The 21,051-nt window shown below is 33.8% G+C and overlaps 2 protein-coding genes across 10 annotated transcripts in view; both read left to right on the plus strand.

Annotated features, from left to right (window-relative positions):
- Window positions 1-11,084, plus strand: part of rapgef4b (Rap guanine nucleotide exchange factor 4b) — a 71,476-nt gene extending 60,392 nt beyond the window's left edge. For 2 of the 4 annotated variants that reach the window (XM_087254776.1, XM_087254777.1), the window contains 8 exons: window positions 1,247-1,372; window positions 1,801-1,979; window positions 3,365-3,455; window positions 5,066-5,116; window positions 5,205-5,292; window positions 5,393-5,457; window positions 6,052-6,106; window positions 8,404-11,084. In XM_087254776.1, the coding sequence (XP_087110902.1) occupies window positions 1,247-1,372; window positions 1,801-1,979; window positions 3,365-3,455; window positions 5,066-5,116; window positions 5,205-5,292; window positions 5,393-5,457; window positions 6,052-6,106; window positions 8,404-8,531 (783 nt within the window). In that variant the 3' untranslated portion in view covers window positions 8,532-11,084. 4 annotated transcript variants of the gene reach the window in all.
- Window positions 11,085-13,395: 2,311 nt separating this feature from the next.
- The window catches only part of map3k20b (mitogen-activated protein kinase kinase kinase 20b), a 43,286-nt gene continuing 35,630 nt past the window's right edge, over window positions 13,396-21,051 (plus strand). For 4 of the 6 annotated variants that reach the window (XM_087255330.1, XM_087255331.1, XM_087255332.1 and 1 more), the window contains exons 1-2: window positions 13,419-13,527; window positions 20,245-20,425. In XM_087255330.1, coding sequence (XP_087111456.1) covers window positions 13,457-13,527; window positions 20,245-20,425 — 252 coding nt within the window. In that variant the 5' untranslated portion in view covers window positions 13,419-13,456. Of the gene's footprint in view, window positions 13,528-20,244; window positions 20,426-21,051 lie in introns of all 6 variants that reach the window. The other 2 variants (NM_001366971.2, NM_212842.3) reach the window with 1 other exon arrangement.

The following is a 21,051-nucleotide window of genomic DNA, read 5'->3' on the forward strand; positions in this document are numbered from 1 at the left end:
TTATATTATATTATATTATATTATATTATATTATATTATATTATATTATATTATATTATAATGTATTATTAAAAATTAATAATTAATTAAATAAATAATTAATAAATTTATTTATTCAATTATTTATTTATTTAATTATTTAATTATCTATTTATTTAAATAATTATTTATTATTATATATTTTTAAGCACACCTGAAATGACAAATATGGATTTTCAGCAGCCTTTCCAGTCTCCAGCATCACATTATTCTTCAGAAATCATTATATTTGCACTCTAATAAACAATTGACCAGTAGTGTAAGTGTGTAAATATATGTGCAAATATGTATGGACACTGCTAGTAATAGTGTGACTATATACTACTTCCCTAAGCCAAACACTATAGATCTCTGGTATCCACTAAAACATTTAGGCATAAAAACAAAAAAACCTTTTATGAAAATGTAATAAATAAAAGCCAATTATTTATTTTTATATTGTTTTTATTTGTATTTGAGGTATTCATTTTGAGTTTCATTTTACATCTAGATCATCTAGATGTGTATATACTGTATATCATTGTATTATGTTTTTTATTGTTTACTTTATTTTCCACTTTTTTAAATGTCCTTCTGTCGTCTTGTGTTGATTTGTGCCCTGAGCTTCTGTAAATTTTGTGCTTCATTATGCTTATTCTGATTCTGGATATACAGTTGAGGTCAGAATTATTAGCCCCCCCATTTGAATTTTTTTTCTATTTTAAATATTTCCCAAATGATGTTTAACAGAGCAAGGAAATTTTCACAGTTTGTCTGATAATATTTTTTCTTCTGGAAAGAGTCTTATGTGTTTTATTTTGGCAAGAATAAAAGCAGTTTTTACATTTTTAAACACCATTTTAAGGGCAAAATTATCAGCCCCTTTAGGCTATTTTTTTTTTCGATAGTCTACAGAAAAAAAATTGTTTACAATAACTTGCCTAATTACCCTTACCCTAACCTAATTAACCTAGTTAAGCCTTTAAATATCCCTTTAAGCTGTATAGAAGTGTCTTGAAAAACATCTAGTCAAATATTATTTACTGTCATCATGGCAAAGATAAAATAAATGAGTTATTAGAGATGAGTTATTAAAACTATTATGTTTAGAAATGTGTTGAAAAAATCTTCTCTTCGTTAAACAGATAACGCAGGGTAAAAAAAATAAGCTGGGGGGTTAAAAAATTCAGGAGGGCTAATAATTCTGACTTCAACTGTATATGTGCAGAATCCACTTCCAGAGCAGGAGGGTCCGTCCACAGGTTCTATGTCCAGTTTTGAGCTGATGAGCTCTAAAGATCTGGCCTTTCAGATGACCCAGTACGACTGGGAACTTTTCAGCTGCGTACATGAGGTAAAAACCCACATGCAGTGATTCACGCACACACAAATGAGGTCTTTAAAAAAACAAGCAGCATGACATATACATTTATTAATTAATCAGCGACTGAAAACATGAGAATAAAAGAATAGAGTAGCGGGATATACAGTAGATGCCGTGACAAGGCAATGTTAGTTTAGCAATGTTTTTTATGTATACATGCAAACACATATACACAAACAAATACATGCATACATATACATACACACAAACATATATATACACGCACACAGAGAGGAAAGATTGTGTCCTCTGCAGGCAGTTTGTCCAGCCCACTCACCTGTGTGAAGCACACTCAGCCATGCACAGGGTTTTCCAGAAACATGGAGTGTTTATAAGAAAGTGTTTGGTGCATATAAAGAGGAAAACGCTGTGTTGACATTGCGTGTGTTTGTGTGCAGTATGAGCTGGTGTATCACACATTTGGACGGCAGGCGTACCGACGATCCACAGCCAATCTGGAGCTGTTTCTGCGGCGCTTCAATCAGCTGCAGCTGTGGGTGGTGACGGAGGTCTGTCTCTGCGGGACGCTCAGCAAACGGGTGCAGCTCTTGAAGAAGTTCATCAAGATCGCCGCCCAGTGAGTTGTCCAGCACACGCCATGGGTCAGATTTGCAAACTGCTTGTGCCTTTAATCTATATATAAATTTAAAATGTACTTTGGGGCGGCACGGTGGATTAGTGGTTAGCACTGTCGCCTTACAGCAAGAAGGTTGCTGGTTCGAGTCCCAGCTGGGACAGCTGACATTTCTGTGTGGAGTTTGCATGTTCTCCCCGTGTTGGCGTGGGTTTCCTCTGGGTGCTCCAGTTTTCCCCACAGTCCAAAGACATGCGCTATAGGTGAATTGGATGAAATAAATTGTCCGTAGTGTATGAGTGTGAATGTGAGGGTGTATGGGTTGACCCCTGATGAATAAGGGGACTAAGCTAAAGGAGAATGAATGAATAAAAATGTTCTTTTACATGGTGATTGAACACTGGTGTTCTATTTACAGTTACATAACAAAACTCAAGAATTCAAGCAAATAATGTCACAATTTTTTGAGTAAAACCATCACAAAATCAGTCATTTTAGGGCACAAATATACCAAAAAAAAAGTCCCAGCTAAATTTTGGTGGGATCCCTTTCACACCGCACGCGTGAACTGAGCGTGAGCAGCGGATCGGCGGCTGCTGCACAGATCTGTCTGTCTGTCTGTCTGTCTGTCTGTCTATCTATCTATCTATCTATACAGTTGAAGTCAGAATTATTAGCCCTCTGAATTATTCGCCCCCTGTTTATTTTTTTCCCCAATTTGTGTTTAACGGAGAGCAGATTTTTTAACACATTTCTAAGCATAATAGTTTTAATAACTCATTGCTAATAACTGATTTATTTTATCTTTGCCATGATGACAGTAAATAATATTTGACTAGATATTTTTCAAGATACTTCTTTACAGCTTAAAGTGATATTTAAAGGCTTAACAAGGTTTATCAAGTTAACTAGAAAGGTTCGGCTAATTAGGCAAGTTATTGTATAACGATGGTTTGTTCTGTCGAAAAAAAATTTTAGCTCAAAGGGGCTAATAATTTTGTCCTAAAAATGGTGTTTAAAAATTAATATATGCTTTTTTTCTAGCCAAAATAAAACAAATAAGACTTTCTCCAGAAGAAAAAAATATTATGAGACATACTGTGAACATTTCCTGAATCTTTTAAACATAATTTTGGAAATATTTAAAAAAGAAAAACAAATTCAAAAGGGGGCTAATAATTCTGACTTCAACTGTATATATATGTGGTGTGAAACAGGCGTGAGCATATTGCCCACAGAACATTAATGGGTTTTGGTTTCCCACCAAATTAGTACATCTAACCTGTGTAAATTAACCTGTGTAATTGAACTTATGATCATTTTTGCACCTGATTTAACATGTGACTTAAGTTATATATATATGTGCTCTGTTCATTTTTCCCCCTCAGCTGTCGAGAGTTTAAAAATCTGAACTCTTTCTTCGCCATTATCATGGGCATGTGCAACCCAGCTGTGAGCAGACTCATCCAGACATGGGAGGTCAGTGTCGTAGCACATATATAACTCACATATAATGAGTCTCTGAGTCAAATCTCTAATCTGAGTCTGGCTTAAAGGTACAATTAGAGATCTTGGAAAAGGCTAACGTTAGCTTGATAGCACTGAAAACCTAAATGCATAAACGCGCACTAGACAGCATCAATAAAACAAATCACGAAACATTCAACAGAGAAAAAAAATTGTAATATATTAATTACGATTAGTAATTACAATACCAAACTTAAAATAAGTTGTTGATGTTTTCCTGCTGTACTCTGTCTGAACCGTGGCTGTGAACACACCGATGATGTAATTCTTTCTACACGAACAGGCTTCTGGAATTATTACATTTTGTAATGGGCAAGTAGGGCAGCCTGTCATAATGTTTATACTGAATGTTTTGATTGGACGAACTTTTCTTGGTCGTACACCTTTCATAGAATATTAAAATACATATAAATACATTTGGACTACATAGTTTAATAATTGCTATTAGGGTGTGAAGACACTTTCAACCAGCATAATAAAATTGATCAAAACGTACCCGAAAAACGCAAAAGCATACCTACGTATACATTTCTGGAGAGCGCAAAGTATGTAGCCAGAGCTACGTATGGCTGCATTTTGTCTTAAAAAAATTTATACGGGGTGGTATGACACCGCAAGCGGCTTTTGTTTCTTTTCGTGCTACTAGCTAACCGCTTACTATTGTACGGACGGCTTTACCGCTGATTACCAGTTTGCCCAGTGGCTCGCCATGTGCGTTGGTGGACTTAAGACCTTAATGACGGGATTGGAATTCGATGAAGAACGTTTCCAGAAAGCAGGTAAAACAAAAACAAAATGCAAAAAGATAAATAAGTAAATAACAGGGTGAGAATGTAGTAATATCTGAAAACATAGTAAAAATCAAGGGACCATGAGGGCTTTTCTTTTTCTGGATTGCTTTTGAAAACACTATCGGTTGGATTTAGGGAAGTGGGTGGTCACTGATCAATTGGTGCTGTTGAAAACACAATTGGTTGGGTTTAGGAAAGGAGGAAGGTGGGTCAGTCATTCAATCAGTCGACAGCAGCCCCTCGTGTATTTATGTGAGAACAGCAGGCGCAAATAGTACTCATGAGAGAAATTGGAAATTGGAAAAATTGTGAAAACAAAAAACGGCAAAAAAGTACCTCCTGGGACGTATTTCGCACCAGAAATGTATACAGGGGTATGTATCCATAATGAGCCTCGGTTAAAATTGTTTGTGAAGACAATCATCTATTGTACCTTTAACATATAGTGCTTGCGCATGACGTACAATTAAATAAGGAGAGCTTTGGTAATAACTAAGCAAATATTTCATTACAACTATAGAAATTACATCAAACCCTCATCAAAAATGTACACATTTACACACAAACTGACCGCTTTGTGGAGCTGTTGTTTTTATTAGACAAATTGTAAACTTAACATTAAAACCACAGAAGAGGTTTATTCATGGCTGTTTTGATTAAAAAAATAATCACAATACATTGTTAAATTCTGACTTTCTGCATTATGGGTGAACGAATATAAAAATGAGTAATTCGTGAGCATGCATATTTATCCTATTTTTTTTTTTTCAGAAACTGCCTAGTAAATTTAAGAAGTTCTACGCAGAGTTTGAGAGTTTACTAGTGAGTCAGATATTTTACATTTCATCTCTCTCTAAGGAAATTATATTTTTGTGTTTGATTTTGAATATGATTCATCTGTCGCTCGCAGGATCCATCTAGGAATCATCGTGCTTACCGCCTCACTGTGGCCAAGATGGAGCCGCCAATCATTCCCTTTATGCCCCTCCTCATTAAAGGTTTGGGTGGGGCTTAGCCACAATATTCTTCATAAGACAAGACTGATTATTATAAATATTATTCCGGTTCTGTTCTACAGTCTATTTCTTCTTATTTCAGACATGACGTTTACCCATGAGGGGAATAAGACTTTTATTGACGGACTGGTGAACTTTGAGAAGATGGTGAGCATTTTACTGTTATCTGCAGGGATTTGTTTCTCTCAAAAAATGACTTTTACTGCTTGTTTAAGCTACTTATTTAAAATGGGTTTAAATAACACACATCTTAAATTTTTTTATAACACTTCAATTTGTAAAACAAATAATTTAATCGATTTGTGTTGTGACAACATGATGGAATTGCTTTGCAAAAAATTGTGTGGAATTGGGTTCCACACAATTCCTTCATGTTGTCACAGCACAAATTGATTAAATTAACTTAATCGTTTTTACAAATTTAAGTGAATGGAACATAAAACAATCGAATTGTCCCACAAAAACTTAAGAATTGTGTTGTTTCAAATCATTTTAAATAAGTAGTTTGAACAAAAATCAAAGTGTGTTTAGTACACTTGTTGCCCTTTAGCCTACAATTATTTTAGGTTTAGTTTCAGTGATTAGTACGTTTTTTTTAGTCAGACAACGTTTATATGCAAACTAATATTTTTAAGTAGCGTTTACATTTTATTTCAGTTCTGCATTTAAAAGAGTTTTAGCTAACAATTACTGGGTGACAAGCCAATATATACAGCATGTGATATATTTTTCTATTTTCAGCGGCTGATTGCTAACACAGTGAGAGCGGTCAGGCATTGCAGGAGCCAGCCTTTCAGTGAGTCCCCATACATATATTTTTACATACTGTATATCAAAAAGATTGGTCAATCAATAACAATCTGACGTTCATTTGGGAAAGCTTAACTTGTTATGTTTAAAGGTAGAAATCTCCATTGCTTCACAATATGTCTAAAAATATTTAAGAACAAAAATACTCTGAAAAAATAAATACAATACAAACATAATGACAACAATTCCAGTATTGCATTGTGCCGTATTAGTATATCTCAATTATTCACAACACTTAAATAATGCAAACAAAAATATGCATGATATCAAAACTAACCATAGTATTTTATTGGATCAGTTTTGTGGTGAACAATCCATCTGTGCATGTCATTAAGAAAAAAAATAGTAAGCTCTTGTAATCTAAAATTAAAATCTGAAAATGAAGTTATATTCTCATATTATGTGATTTTGAGGTATTCGGAGTGGCCAACATACTTAACCACGCCCCTCCAACTGTCAGTTTCGACAACAGACAGAATTTTTTTTATGAATGAAATGTCTACTTTACTACATCCAATCAGCTCGCAGCAGAAAAAACAAGCCACACCCAATGTTTACTCATTTAATATTCAGTTTCTCTAAGAACTGTGTCACAATACGAACAAAAACAGCTTCCAGTTTATGGGGACTTTAAATAAATAACTTCCAATGCAACACAGAATACCCAAATGGGCATTGTTGACAACAAAAGAGACAAATAAGATAAACTGTATATAATCCAGTACATTTTAAGCATGGCTTTTAATCCTCTACTGCACGCATTATGATAAATCTATAAAAATAAAACATTAGACTGTTTTTCTTGTCTTAGATTGGCTTTACTTGAAGTGCTGTAAAAAAAAAAAATTGGAAAAATGTCTTTTTTTAAGGTACTTTATGAAATGTTGCCATATGGCAACAACGTTAGTGGATCTACCTTAGAAAATTCAAATTTAAACTTTTCTTATAATTAATAATTTTGTTGTTTGAAATGGTTTAATTGGTGTTGCAGTATTCCAGGCTTTAACACAGAACCTATAAATAACACCTTATACATACTTTACAACAACTCATATTTCAACAGCTTTCATTTATTCCATTCTTTTTTGCTGAATATAATTAAAAACAAACCTAATATTGTATAATCATGTGTACAACATACAGTAAATATAAATATTTTCTCCAGTATTATAACAAATAAATAACAAGTCTAATATATTCAGATGCTTCAGAATAATGTAGCTACTAGCTAACAATGTTTATTATATACTATACTATGCCTGTCTTTTATGCCTCTGATCTAACTTACTTGAACTGTCTCCATCACTGCTCTTATCAAATGTCCAGTGTGCATTATTGTCATAGTCACTAAAACCCATCTCATCCTCACTTTTATCTGCTGGAATTGCCCCAGTTCTGTCCTTTTCTTCTTTAAATTACTATAGAACATGGTGGTGCTCGCTAATACACTGTTTCCTGTATTCATATCTATTCAACAGTAGTACTGCCATTAAAACTAGATTTTATCCATAATGCAAATGCCATTAACACATGACTAATCAACATTATATTACTAGGATTCATGTTGTTGTTGTTACAATTTAAAAGTTCACAGCTGATCTTGCTAGCTTGCTGACCCATTGCTATATTGCACGTTCCACTATTGCACAGTGTTTGCCAACACACACATTTGATCGAGTTACAAAAAACTCATTTGATAAAAACTTTTTTGAGCTGTGAATATGTCATCATAACTTACTGTAAGTGATGTTTCAGATTTTTTGTTGTGGATCTGACATAATTTGATCCTTTGTTTTTTATTGACGTTTACATTTGCATTCAGCAGTTACTTACAATAAACACCAGTCTGTCAGAAATCACACCACAGAAAAACCCTGCATGTCATGTGACTTAACCAGAGCACATCATTGGCTACACTTCTCTTTCCAAAAAAAAATTCAATGTGTGTCACATTGAAGAAACAGTGGCAGGGAAATGAATATAAAAATCATGTAGCTATATGGCAACATCATGAGTTAAGAATTTGCTTGTCCTGTTTTTTTCCTCTCTAAATTATAAGGCATTTCAAGGTGCATGTTAAATAAATAAAAAGGCATGTTCTAATTAACAGGGGGGAAAGCTATATGCACTTGTATCGTTTGATAATTGTTTTTATCATCTGTTCAAAAAATAAGTACAGAATTTTTTTTTTAAATCCAAACAGTGTTGTGCTGTATAGCAAATTCATATATTTACCAATCACTTTTGAAATTGGTTCTATTAACATTGTCCTGCCTCAATCAGATGCTGAAGCGTCTCCAGCCAGTAAGAATCCACAGGAAGTGAGGAATTATGTGCGCCAGCTGACTGTGATTGACAACCAGAGAACCCTATCACAGCTGTCCTTCAGACTGGAGCCAAGACGGGGCTAAGGACCAATGCTGAGTCTCTCTCTCTCTCTTTCTCCCTCTCTCTCTCTCTCTCTCTCTCTCTCTCTCTCTCTCTTTCTAAAATACACCTACTGTATATCCAGTTTACAGCAGTACAACTCAATTTTACGTCTATTGGCTGCCAGAGCTGTTGCCGACTGTATGTGCTATCACTGCCAACTCGACTTTGTGTACAAGATGCATTCTCATACACGAACGGTCAAATTAGATATCAGTAAGGTTTTTAAAAGAAGATTTACCTCACCAACACTGCATTTATTTGATCCAAAATAAAGTAAAACATGTGAAATAAGATCACTGTTTCAAACAGATTAAAATGTAGATTAAAATGTAATTTATTCCTGTGATTGAAAGGTGAATTTTTAGCATTATTACTCTGTTAATGAAAAAAATCAATCAATCAATCAACTTTTTCAATGTACTTTAATGTCTCGTGATTCTTCAGAAATCATTTTAATTATGGATTATAATCAGTACTCAATCTTTTATAATGATTCTTATAAGTATTAGTGTTAAAAACATTTTTACAGTGCTCCATAGTTTTGTGGAAATTTATATATTTTACTTTTAAGATTCTTTGATGAAACTGGTTCACAGAAATCAGTCAAGTTTGGTGAAGGAGAAATCATGGTTTGGGGTTACATTCGGCATGGGGGTGTGCGAGAGATCTGCAGAGTGGATGGCAACATAAGCAGCCTGAGGTGTCAAGACATTTGTGCTGCCCATTACATTACAAACCACTGGAGAGGGCAAATTCTTCAGCAGGATAGCGCTCCTCATACTTCAGCCTCCACATCAAAGATCCTGATAGCAAAGAAGGTCAAGATGCTTCAGGATTGGCCAGCCCAGTCACCAGACATATGAACATTATTGAGTATGCCTGGGGTAAGATGAAATAAAAGGCATTGAAGATGAAACCAAAAAATATTGATGAACTCTGGGAGTCCTGCAAGAACACTTTCTTTGCCATTCCAGATGACTTTATTAATAAGTCATATGAGTCATTGCAGAGATGTATGGATGCAGTCCTCCAAGCTTATGGGAGTCATACACAATATTAACTCTTTTCCCACTGCACCATGACTTTATATTCTATACTGTACATTATTCCTGTTAAGTGACAAGAGTTGTGTCTAAGCAAAGTCAGACGTTACTGCCCTAGTTAAATAATTAATAATCAAGGCAAAATTATATTTTATTTTGGTAAAATAAGCGTAATCTAGAAGCCTTTACCTACTATATAAGCCACTTCTGATACCAAATGATCAACTAGAAGTCAAGTTATTATTTGCTGTTCCTAAAACTTGGATTGGGGACAAGACTTTTGTCAGGTAGTGTATATATATATATATATATATATATATATATATATATATATATATATTTTTTTTTTTTTTTTTTTTTATAAGTGTCTTCACTTTCACTCTTGAACAATTGAATGTGTCCTAGATTAATAAAAGTAAAGACATGTTAAATATTAATTTTGAGTGCTACTTTTGAATTTCTACAAAAATATGAAGCAATCCAACAGATTTTAACACTAACAACAACAATAATAATAATAATAATAGATTTTTTAACATATTAGAAAAATTTCTGAAGAATGTGACACTGAAGACGGCAGTATTGATGCAAAAAAATCTGCTTTAAATCACAGGAATAAATGTCGTTTTTAAACTATATTCAATAAGAAAACATGTCTTTTAAATTGCAACAATATTTCCAACGTTGTAAGAGTTTACTCTGTTTTGAATCTTTTTAAAAATGCAACCTTGGTGGGCAGGAGAATTTTCTTTTAAAACAGTTAAAAATCCTACTCATCTCAAACTTTTGACCAATATGTGTGCTTGATTGTGTGAGAGTGTATGCGAGTGGCAAGCCAATGACTTTAGTATTAAGAGCTACCATGTGTGTGCGTATGCATATGTGTGTGCGTATGTAAAATGCAGTCTACTGTACACCCTTTGATTCAGTCATGTGAGGTCATAGTTACAGAAATTCTCATTATTCCCTTATACTGTACTGTAGCCATTGCCTGTGCTTGTTCCTACATTTCTATCATCCCAACGCAAAACAATCCTAAAAATAAGAGTTTAGTACAAGCTACATATCATGCAAACAAATAGTGACTCCGGCCACAGAAAATCAATCATCGATTCTCTCCATAAAACCTTCCAGGCCTCAATGATTTGTGTTACAAGTTTCAAGTCATTCAGTATAAGTATTAGTATTCTGTCTCAAGGACTATTTTTGTTACCACTGGCTCAATTATGTGCTAGTAACTTACCTCTCGCCATAGCCTGTAGCATTATTGATGCCATTTTGTACATTGAGTTATATTTGCATATTTTTGGGTTGGACCCATGTTTTTTTGCTAAGTTATCATAATCGGTCTGAGAAGGCCTTTGTTTGTTCTCATTGTGCCGTTTGGAAAGTGAGACGCTGTGTGTGTGTGCGTGTGTATAAGGCACTTATTTTCTTTTAGGAAAATGTCTACGCCTGCCTTGTAAATAAATGTACCGTTGAACACTTGTCGTTTGTGTGGTTGGACTTGTGACTCCAAACGAGTGTGTTACTTTTGTTACTCTGTTTTATTGCTTTTTATTTAATTTTTTTGGGGGGGTTTTTCATTGAGAAAATAAAGGATTAGTTCACCCAAAATGAAAATCCTGTCATCATTTACACACCTCAATGAGTTTAAATGAGTTTCAATGAGTTAAACGTTTTCTTTTTGGGGTGAACTATTGCTTTAATATTGTATGCTACATGTATGTACGGTACTGAAAATAATATATTATTTATTTGTATGCAAATATAGCATATAATCACACAGGATTATACAACATTCAATTAATACATTATAGAGCAGTAATATACATGAGCAATATCACACAAGTAGCAGTGCGATGTGGCTGTATATCGGCACAGGTGAGAAGTGTTGTGGCATGAGGATGCAAGCCGAGTGCCTTAGTGCCCACACCAGTGACGATTTACAGCCACATCGCAATGCTACGAGTGTGATATTGCGGTTATACAACAGTTTGACGGCATAATCGTGTGTATAAAAAAAAGACAATCAAACACGGAGAGTCTCAAAAACCCTTTTGTACGAAGAATTACTTTCTTCTGCCATTCATTTGCATTGAAGCTGAAGGGTCAGAACAGCAGAAACCATTGCTACTTCACCAACGTCACTTTAGAGCTAGTATGTGAATGATTCTCTAGTGTAATATCTAAAGTGATGACAAAACAGTTGATTTTGCTGACATTTTAAGATTATAAGGCTGAACTGCATGATTTCCATGTATTTCTGTAGCATTTATTTGGTATTTCACCATAATTAACCCCAAAGAATTCAGAGCAAAGCAAACACTACCAGATATGGCATAAATAGAGCAATACAACATACAAGAGAGAGAGAGAGAGAGATCGACTTAAAATGTCACTTACCTGATTTATACAGATTTTTTCACCTGTAGTTTGAAACTTACACTGAGAAAACGCTGTTATTCTCCAATAAGGACTTATTATGCAGTCTCTGTTGTCATCTTATGGCGGCACGTCATCCGTCACTTTCTTGGGTCTGCTCAGACAGGCTGATGCACTGAATATATAATTCTCCCTGTGAATCAAAGGTGAACTTTTGTTATATGCTGAATTGTTATTATTTTTTAATGATTATTATATTTGTGTGTGCGCGCGATGTGTGTGGAAAACTGCAATCTATCATTACCATTATCTTTTTCTTTTGATAATACTAATCTTAATAAATTTTATTTATAAACGTTTTTTTTTTTTCTGTGAATCAGCATTGATAATAACCAAGCAGCACCAACTATAACTGACTCTACAGAAGCTCTATATTAATATATATAACAATTGCTAACTGAATGTACAGTTGAAGTCAGAATTATTAGCCCCCTGGTAAGTTTTTCCCCCATTTCTGTTTAATGGACAGAAGATGTTTTCAACACTTTTCTAAACATAATAGTTTTATTAAGTCATTTCTAATAACTGATTTATTTTATCTTTGCCATGATGACAGTAAATAATATTTGAGTAGATATTTTTCAAGATATTCTATACAGCTTAAAGTGACATTTAAAAGCTTAACTAGGCTTAATTAGGTTAACTATGCAGGTTAGGGTAATTAGGCAAGTCATTGTATAATGATGATATGTTCTGTAGACTATTGAAAAATATATAGCTTAAAGGGGCTAATAATTGTTTACCTTAAAATGGTGTTTAAAAAATAAAATATGCTTTTATTGTAGCCGAAATAAAACAAATAAAACTTTCTCTAGAAGAAAAAATATTATTAGACATACTGTGAAAATTTCCTTGCTTGATTAAACAAATCAAAGGTGGGCTAATAATTCTGACTTCAACTGTACGTAGTAGCCTAATCTCATAAACAAAATAATGTAATATTTTTTGTAATTATTTAATCAATGTTTTAGTTTATGTATTTACATTTTAGCATTTAACAGCCAACCCTTTTCATTGGCTGTCTGTGTCCGTGTAGAGGCGCTGTTGTCATTGTCATAAAATGTGTCACACCGTTATCCATGCTCAAGAATTGTCACATTCTACTATGGCGAATCCTTTGCTAATGAATATTCATAAGGTCTTCTTAAAATATCGCGTTCATTGGTTGAATTGCTGCCGTTAGTAGGTGGGCGTTAATCTGACGAACGAATCTCGTCATGACGCAGACGGGTTGAATCTTGAATATTAATTACGTTACGATTAAGACACTCCTATAAGTTGCGTCTGTAGGTCATGTTTAATATACACAAACCCCTCCTTTACCGTAGTAGGATTCATAATTTGTCCAGTGGTCCCAAGCGAGTGTCCTCTTATGGAAGTGCAGTAACACGAGACAATGAGGCTCCGCACATTATCTTATGACTGGGATTGTTCATAGTGCGACAGGCCAACGAGTTTCACCGGACCTCTCGGAACACACGACCAACAGGTAGGAAAGCATGGGTTTTTCATGTTAATACACTTTATGTTTCTGTATGTGTTAGTAATACTTTATTTTTAACTATATAACTGTGTGGAATGAGTTTTAACCCTGCAGGGGAATTTGTTTTTGACGACTTCAGGAGTGTGGGATAATGTTCGTCAAGTGTGTTTTTGCTTTCCAGAAGTTCTCCTTAATCTTTAAAAGTCGTATTATTAGTTACATTTTAGATAAAATATAATAAACAAAGAGTAAATTAAGTGTTCTGAAGTCTTAAAAAGTATTATTGGGTGAATCTGTAGTGGTACATAACATTGTATTTACATAACATTGTAATTACATATTGTTTTACACATAAATACAGCCATTTGGTGCACATAAGATTTAAATACACAATTAATGCTGAATTAATGTGAAAATTTCTATTCCTGTGGCCTCTAATTTATGCACAGTTAATAATTTTAATAATATTAGGCTGTAGTACATGTTGTTTTTTGGCAATGCCTCAAGTCTTAGGTATGAATGAGCTGTTTTCAGTCAAAAATAGCTGAAAGTGTGACACATTTGCCTTCTGTTGGCCCCTGATGTCACAGCCAAAGGGCCACAGTAATGATATGCGGGTTGTTTTTAGAATCTGGGCTCTCTTAAAGTGATATCCTTTGTACAGGACACATAGGTCGGCCACTGAACTGGGGAAGCCAATCTGAGGTCATAGATTTCAGGGAAAAATGACGCATGTACTAGTTATGCATAAGAAACCGGACCCCCATGATGACCATCTAACTACAACAACATTAGAGGTGAAAGCAAACACAAGCCTGGTTGTGGAAGCTAGATTTTATAAACATGAATGAGAAACTGTAAAGTACAAAACCAAGCAGTGTTTCCCACATGCTGTAGTCATTTATAGCAGTGGTTCTCAAAGTGGGGGTCGGTACCCCCCGAGGGGTCGCGGGGCAATGAAGGAGGGTCGCCTGGTGATTTCAAAAAATCTATTTATTTTTATTAAAACATAAGAATTAACATATTTTATCCATAACTATACTGAAAATAAAAATAGTCGTTTATAGTTACTTTATTCTATATAGTTAATATAGTAGCTTATAGTTACTAGTTCTATTGGATTGCAACCCCTGGGGTAATTACATTATATTAAAGGCAGCAATAGCGTCAGATGCGTTTTGATTTTATAACATCAGGTTATACTTTCTGGCACATTTAAAGCACTGACACAAATTTAATTGGTGTGTCTGCGTCATTGCATGCAAGGTTTCTGTATTTATAACCACCTCAGAGGATATTGGGGGTCGCGAGTCACTGGCATTGTTATTTTGGGGGTCGCGGGCTGAAAAGTTTGGGAACCCCTGATTTATAGTATAGTATAGTATAGTATAGTATAATATAGTTATAGTAATGCTATATTAAAGTACTTGAAATAATCTGTTGTGGTAATGATATAGTTGCTATGGTAATACAACAACTTTAGTAATATAAACATATCACATAAATACAGTTTTCTACAAATATAGGGTATACTACAATACACCAGTTTACTTTAGTAAAAACCTAAGTATGCTACAGTATTTATTACAGCTTATTAGTTCGCTATAATTAATACTATAATCATACTATTATTATAATGCTATACAGTATATAATACACATTACTATAGTATAGTTCAAAAACACCACAGTATTTACAGTAAATGACTGTAGTATTTCTGTCATGTGCGGCAGTAGTTGCCAGATAAGTTTTCTTCAGTGTTCCAGACTTAATTAATTAATTTATAATTATTTCAAACAGCACATTTAGCATTTTCAGCTTTTAAAAGGCTGCTTTTAGTGCAAGGAAAATTTGTTCTTGTAAAGATTTATGTACCTCTAAATTCAAATATCAATTAAAAATGCCACACTCTTAAGAAGCATGATCAAATTGCCAGATTTGCTTAAAAGGAGCAGTTTTTTTATGTTTCCGCGAGGAATCATGCCTTCAGCTGAAATTTTAGTGGTGTTATATTCCACTGTAGTTTTCATACATTCATTCATTTTCTTTTCGGCTTAGTCTCTTTATTAATCTGGGGTTTCCACAGCGGAATGAACCGCCAACTTATCAAGCACATCAAACACAGCGAAGTTGCAACCCATCACTGGAAAACACCCATACACTCTCATTCACACACATACACTACCCAATTCACCTAAAGCGCATGCCTTTGGACTGTGGGGGAAACCGGAGCACCCGGAAGAAACCCACACCAATACAGGGAGAACATGCAAACATAACCGTCTTGCTGTGAGACGACAGCGCTACCCACTGCGCCACACACAACCGCACTGTAGTTTTAATTTCTAATAATATTACTTTTTAAATAAGGATTTAATTTGATGATTTTATTTATGAACAGTGCCTGTTCTTAACATTCAGTACATAATTTACCTATTGCCTTTTTCAGCGTTTATGCCAAAAAAAAAGAAAGAAAAAATCTGACATCAATTTATGTATGTACGTGTATTTATTGAAACAAATTTCCTAAAATGAAAAATTCTCAGTGAAAAGGTCTTCTTGGTATTGTTAGAGGTTTTAGAAGTGTTATCAAGTCAGCAGCAATGGTTTTCTAATTGTTTTGCCGCATTATTTGTACCCATACACTGCAAAAATTACTTTTATTACTTTTTTATTATTTATTTTTGTCTTGTTTTCAAGCCCAAATGTCTACAAATTCTTAAATCAGGAAGCATTTTCTAGACCAGCAAAAAAACATTGTCTTGTCTTTTGAAATAATATGCCAAAATTAAGTGAGTTTTTCCTTAAAACAAGGAAAATAATCTCATGTCAAAAGGAAATAAAAGATTATTTTGCTTACCCCATTGGCTAATTATTTGGCTTGTTTTATGGAAAAATTTGGCATATTATTACTTAAAACAAGACAGATTTTTTCAGAAAAGCATTTTTTTTTGCCGTGTATATTATAAACATTTCACAAAAGTCTGAAATTAACTTGTTAAGCCAAGAACAAAATCAATCATTTGCAGGAGGAAGCACAAGATTATTTGAAAATCAGACAAAAAGGACAAATGGATTCTATCTCAGCATGAACGACACAATGAAATAAAAAACTTAAATAACTCATGAATTATTTATTTAAAATTGTTGGCTGTATTTAAAAAAATAAAACAATCAATTTAATGTTTATTATATGAATAACAGTGCTTTATATGAATAAATATACATTCCCAAATCACTTTAAGACAAATTAGGCTTAATATAGCTTTGCTTGGTAGCAAAGGAAATAGTAAAATAACAAATAAAACCACATAACCTCAGCCATATACTAGAAATATGATACATGGCAATATATGTAAATTACATATATGACATACAAGTTGCTTGGATTTTACATATAAAATATGTCAAATGAAACATATTTCAAAATATAGCAAAATGCTTTTACATTTTTTGCAACCTTTGGAAATTATAAATATGTGCATGTTAAAATATATTAGCGATAACTTAAACTTTAAACAATAATTTAATAATTTAAATTATAATAATAATTATTTTAATTAGTTAAATAACTGATTTATTATTTATTTATTTATGTGTTTATTATTATTATCATTATTTTTGTTATATTTATTTATATTTTTATTATTTATATTTATTTAATTCGATTTTTGTTTATTTATTTCTTTTATATTTATTTATTTTTATTTATATTTATTTATTTTATATTTATTTAATTATTTTATATTTATTTATTAAAATTGATTTATATTTATTTTTTTATTTATATTTGTTTATTTTGATTGTTTTAATTCATATTTGTTTACTTAAATTTATTTATATTTATTGTTTAATTTTTATTTGTTCATTTAAATTTATTTATATGTATTTAGATTCATATTTATTTTTATTTATTGATTTAATTTAAATGTATTTATGTATTTATTTTATATTTGTTTATTTAAATGTATTTATATTTATTAATTAATTTATTTTATTTATGTTCATATATGGCCATCAGATTTTCATATTTAGATGACAGAATTTGATAGAGACGTTTTTGATAGAGGCAGTTTAGATAAACCCAGTGTGCCATATCAGAATATCATAGAGACATGAGAAACCATTAAAAAATTATGAGGCCAACATTGTGACAGGCAGTTTTGAATGTCCTTGAGTCTTCATACTGTAAGCGCAAAAAAACAAACCACGTCAACAAGTGCATTGCCATGTCAGTGCTGAACTTCCTGTCTTTCTCATTTTGCAGTTCAATTGCCAGTTTCCAGAGCTCTGATATTTGATTATGAATTATAGAGCAAAATCATAAACAGATGGCTACATTTCTACCTAATCATTATATGCTTATTCTGGAGAGCATCTGCAGGATTTTCTCTTTTTTTTCACGTAAACAGAGATAATCTCTAAAACAGTACAGTTGATGTTTATCAATCTTATTTCTGCCTCTCTTTTGTGTTCTGATAATGCCTGAGGTTTCATGTAGACAAAAAAGTGGCAGGAGTCCAGTTGCAGATGTGGTGAGTAAACCCAAGGCAGATACATGGCAAGTCATTCGGCAGTTATGCGAACATGTAAAGGATCACATTGTAAATCACACAGAAGGGGTCGACATTTCACACAGACCCCCCCGCTCAACACAACTCCCCCCTTCCTCCGATTGCGTAACAGTCATGATAATGCAGCAGTTTTCCATGCATGGCTGTAGCTTTCTCTTTAAAGGTCCCATGAAATTAAAATAAAGTTGTTTAGATGTTAGTATCTATTGTTAGTTTTTAGGATATCTATAAGCTGGTAAGCTCCAAAAAGGTGACAAAATTCGCGTTTAGAAGATATAAGCTTGATATAAGCATGTAAAGCCTATAGTTTGTCACTTCCGCTTAAATGGATCAACTGTTTTATTCACGTCACCTCATATTTCTGTTTCTCGTCAAATCCTGACCATTCAAAGGCTCTCTAGTATCTGACATGCACACTGGTCTAGCTAGAACTCGAACCAGTGACCTTCTTGCTGTGAGGTGCAGTGCTAAACACTGAGCTACCATGCCACCCTTTAAGATCCTTCTTTCTTTTGTTAAACACAATGTATATATATATATATATATATATATATATATATATATATATATATATATATATATATATATATATTAGGGATGTAACAATACCGTTAACCCATGGTTCAATACATACCTCTGTTTTTTAACACGGTTTTCGGTTCGGTTCTCATGGATTGAAACGTGTGTTTTTATTTTATTTTATAGGCAGTATCAACAGTAAGAGGTTAAGGAGAAAAAAAATGTAAACGATTTACTGCAATACTCATTTTGTTTTACTTAAAATCCAAGAAAAGTACTGCAGTTCCTAGTGTACTGTATAAAAACAATTAATACTGAAATCTCACAGCTGCTTTTAGCCCATGTACAAACTGGGGAACACATAAAATCCTACACTTTGAGAATAAACATACATGTGAAGTTAATAAAGATAAATTGGCCATTTCAAATGAACAGATTTGTACTTAAGTAAATATAAATAAACCATCTTGATTATCTCGGTGCTGAAAAAATGCGACACTGTAGTCTGTAACGCGGATCGAGTGCTTTTATAAAAAGCCCACATCTCCAATCACCGAAAATGGCTTCAAATCTTTAGCAATAAACACCCGCACTACCTTGGTTATTTTATGTGTCTCTCAGAACCAGTTGGGTATGTTTGCTTGAAAGATTCAGCGAGGGATTGTTGCTATTTGGAGGACTTTATTACCTTCTCTGCTATCCTGCCTTCAGACAGTGATATTGCTGGGTGAGGGCGCTGCAGATGTGCAGTCATGGTTATACGTGTAAAACAATGCTTGCACACAGTTATTTTTTGTTCACCGTTTTTTCTTTTATTGGCATTATACTTACCGGCAAATGTCCTCACACCGCAGATTTGAAAGACACCGGCGCTTTCTCGTACTGTTGCCTCACTTTGCTGGCGCTTCCTTGTACTGTCGCTTCAGCCTCACTTCACCGTCGCTCGCAATGTTAAAGTGTGGAATGATGGTTGAGCGCCCCCTAAGTTTAGAGCATAGTGATTGGATATTTAGTCGCAGGGAGGAGTTTCCTCATCTCAGCTCATGTATTTAGAGGCAAACACAGTCAACTCGGGGAGATATAAAACGCACACAAATTATTTAAACGCAAAACCGAGAAAACCGAAATTCACAAGCGCGTATTGAACCGTAGAGGTCGTACCATACGGTTCAATATTATATTGAGAACCGTGGCATTCCTAATATATATAGTTGTGTTACCTACTAGTCAGGCGTGTCCAAACTCAGTCCTGGAGAAAGAAAAATGAAGAAACTCGTAGTCATAAAGGTTTTAAAACACTCAGCAGTAAGTAAATAGTGAGTAAATTTTGATTTTCAAATGAACTATCCCTTTAATATTATAATCTGTGACTCCTGACAACACATTGGTGTCTTATAAAGCAAAAACAATAAGTATTTGCGAGAAACTGAATGTTTTTGAGAACATTATTATCTTTAATTCATGGCCTCAGACAGCAAAGTGTGGGATTCCTCTGCATCTTATCATGGATGTTGCAACCTTTGTAAAAACTGCTCATGTTTGAGATTGTGTTTGGCCATACAGTAATCGTAAATTGAAGCTCTAAATGTATTTATACAGAATATATATGTCTCTGTTTCTCTTTCTACAGTCAGCGTGAATGTCAGTATGAGATGTCGTCCCTCAGCGCCAGTTTCGTTCAGATCCCTTTCGATGACATTCGCTTTTATGAGAACTGCGGCGGCGGGAGTTTTGGGAGTGTGTACCGAGCACACTGGGTCCCACAGGATAAAGAAGTGGCTGTCAAAAAACTGCTGAAGATTGATGCCGAGGTTTGTACAGACTCAGTTTGTTTGGTGATGGATGTATTATTGTCAGTTTTTTAACTAGGTTCCAAAGACAAATGCGAACCTGGACCACAAAACTAGTCGTACGTGTCAATTTAGTGAAATTAACATTTTTACGTCACCCAAAAGCTGCATAAATAGGATTGCATATGAGTATACAACTCTGAGATCGCCATACAACTCGTTGAGGGTTAAAAAAAAAACTAAATACTAATAAAATTGCCTTTAAAGTTGTCTAAATGATGTAGTGTTTAACAATGCATATTACTAATCAAAAAAATTAAATACATTTTGATTTATTTACAGTTGGAAATGGTTACATGGGTATTTATGCAGGTAAAATTATGACTAAATGGTAGGGATGTAACGGTATTGTAAATACCGTCATACCGCAATATTAATTTTTTTCGATATTACCGTAGTCGCATGACTCGGTAAAACTATAGGTCTTCTGAGAAAATTTGCTCAGGCGAATGAAGCGAATGGGAGGTAGCGAAAACTACAATTCCCATCAGCCCATGCTTGACCATCATCCCTTGCGGTCTGTTGTCGCTACAGATCCAGTAATGCGGAAATGGAGTGTGCTGCTAGAAGCGGGGATGAAAAAGAGC

The sequence above is a fragment of the Danio rerio genome, chromosome 6 (genome assembly GCF_052040795.2).
Source record: "Danio rerio strain M-AB ecotype USA chromosome 6, GRCz13ab, whole genome shotgun sequence".
Lineage (NCBI taxonomy): Eukaryota > Metazoa > Chordata > Actinopteri > Cypriniformes > Danionidae > Danio > Danio rerio.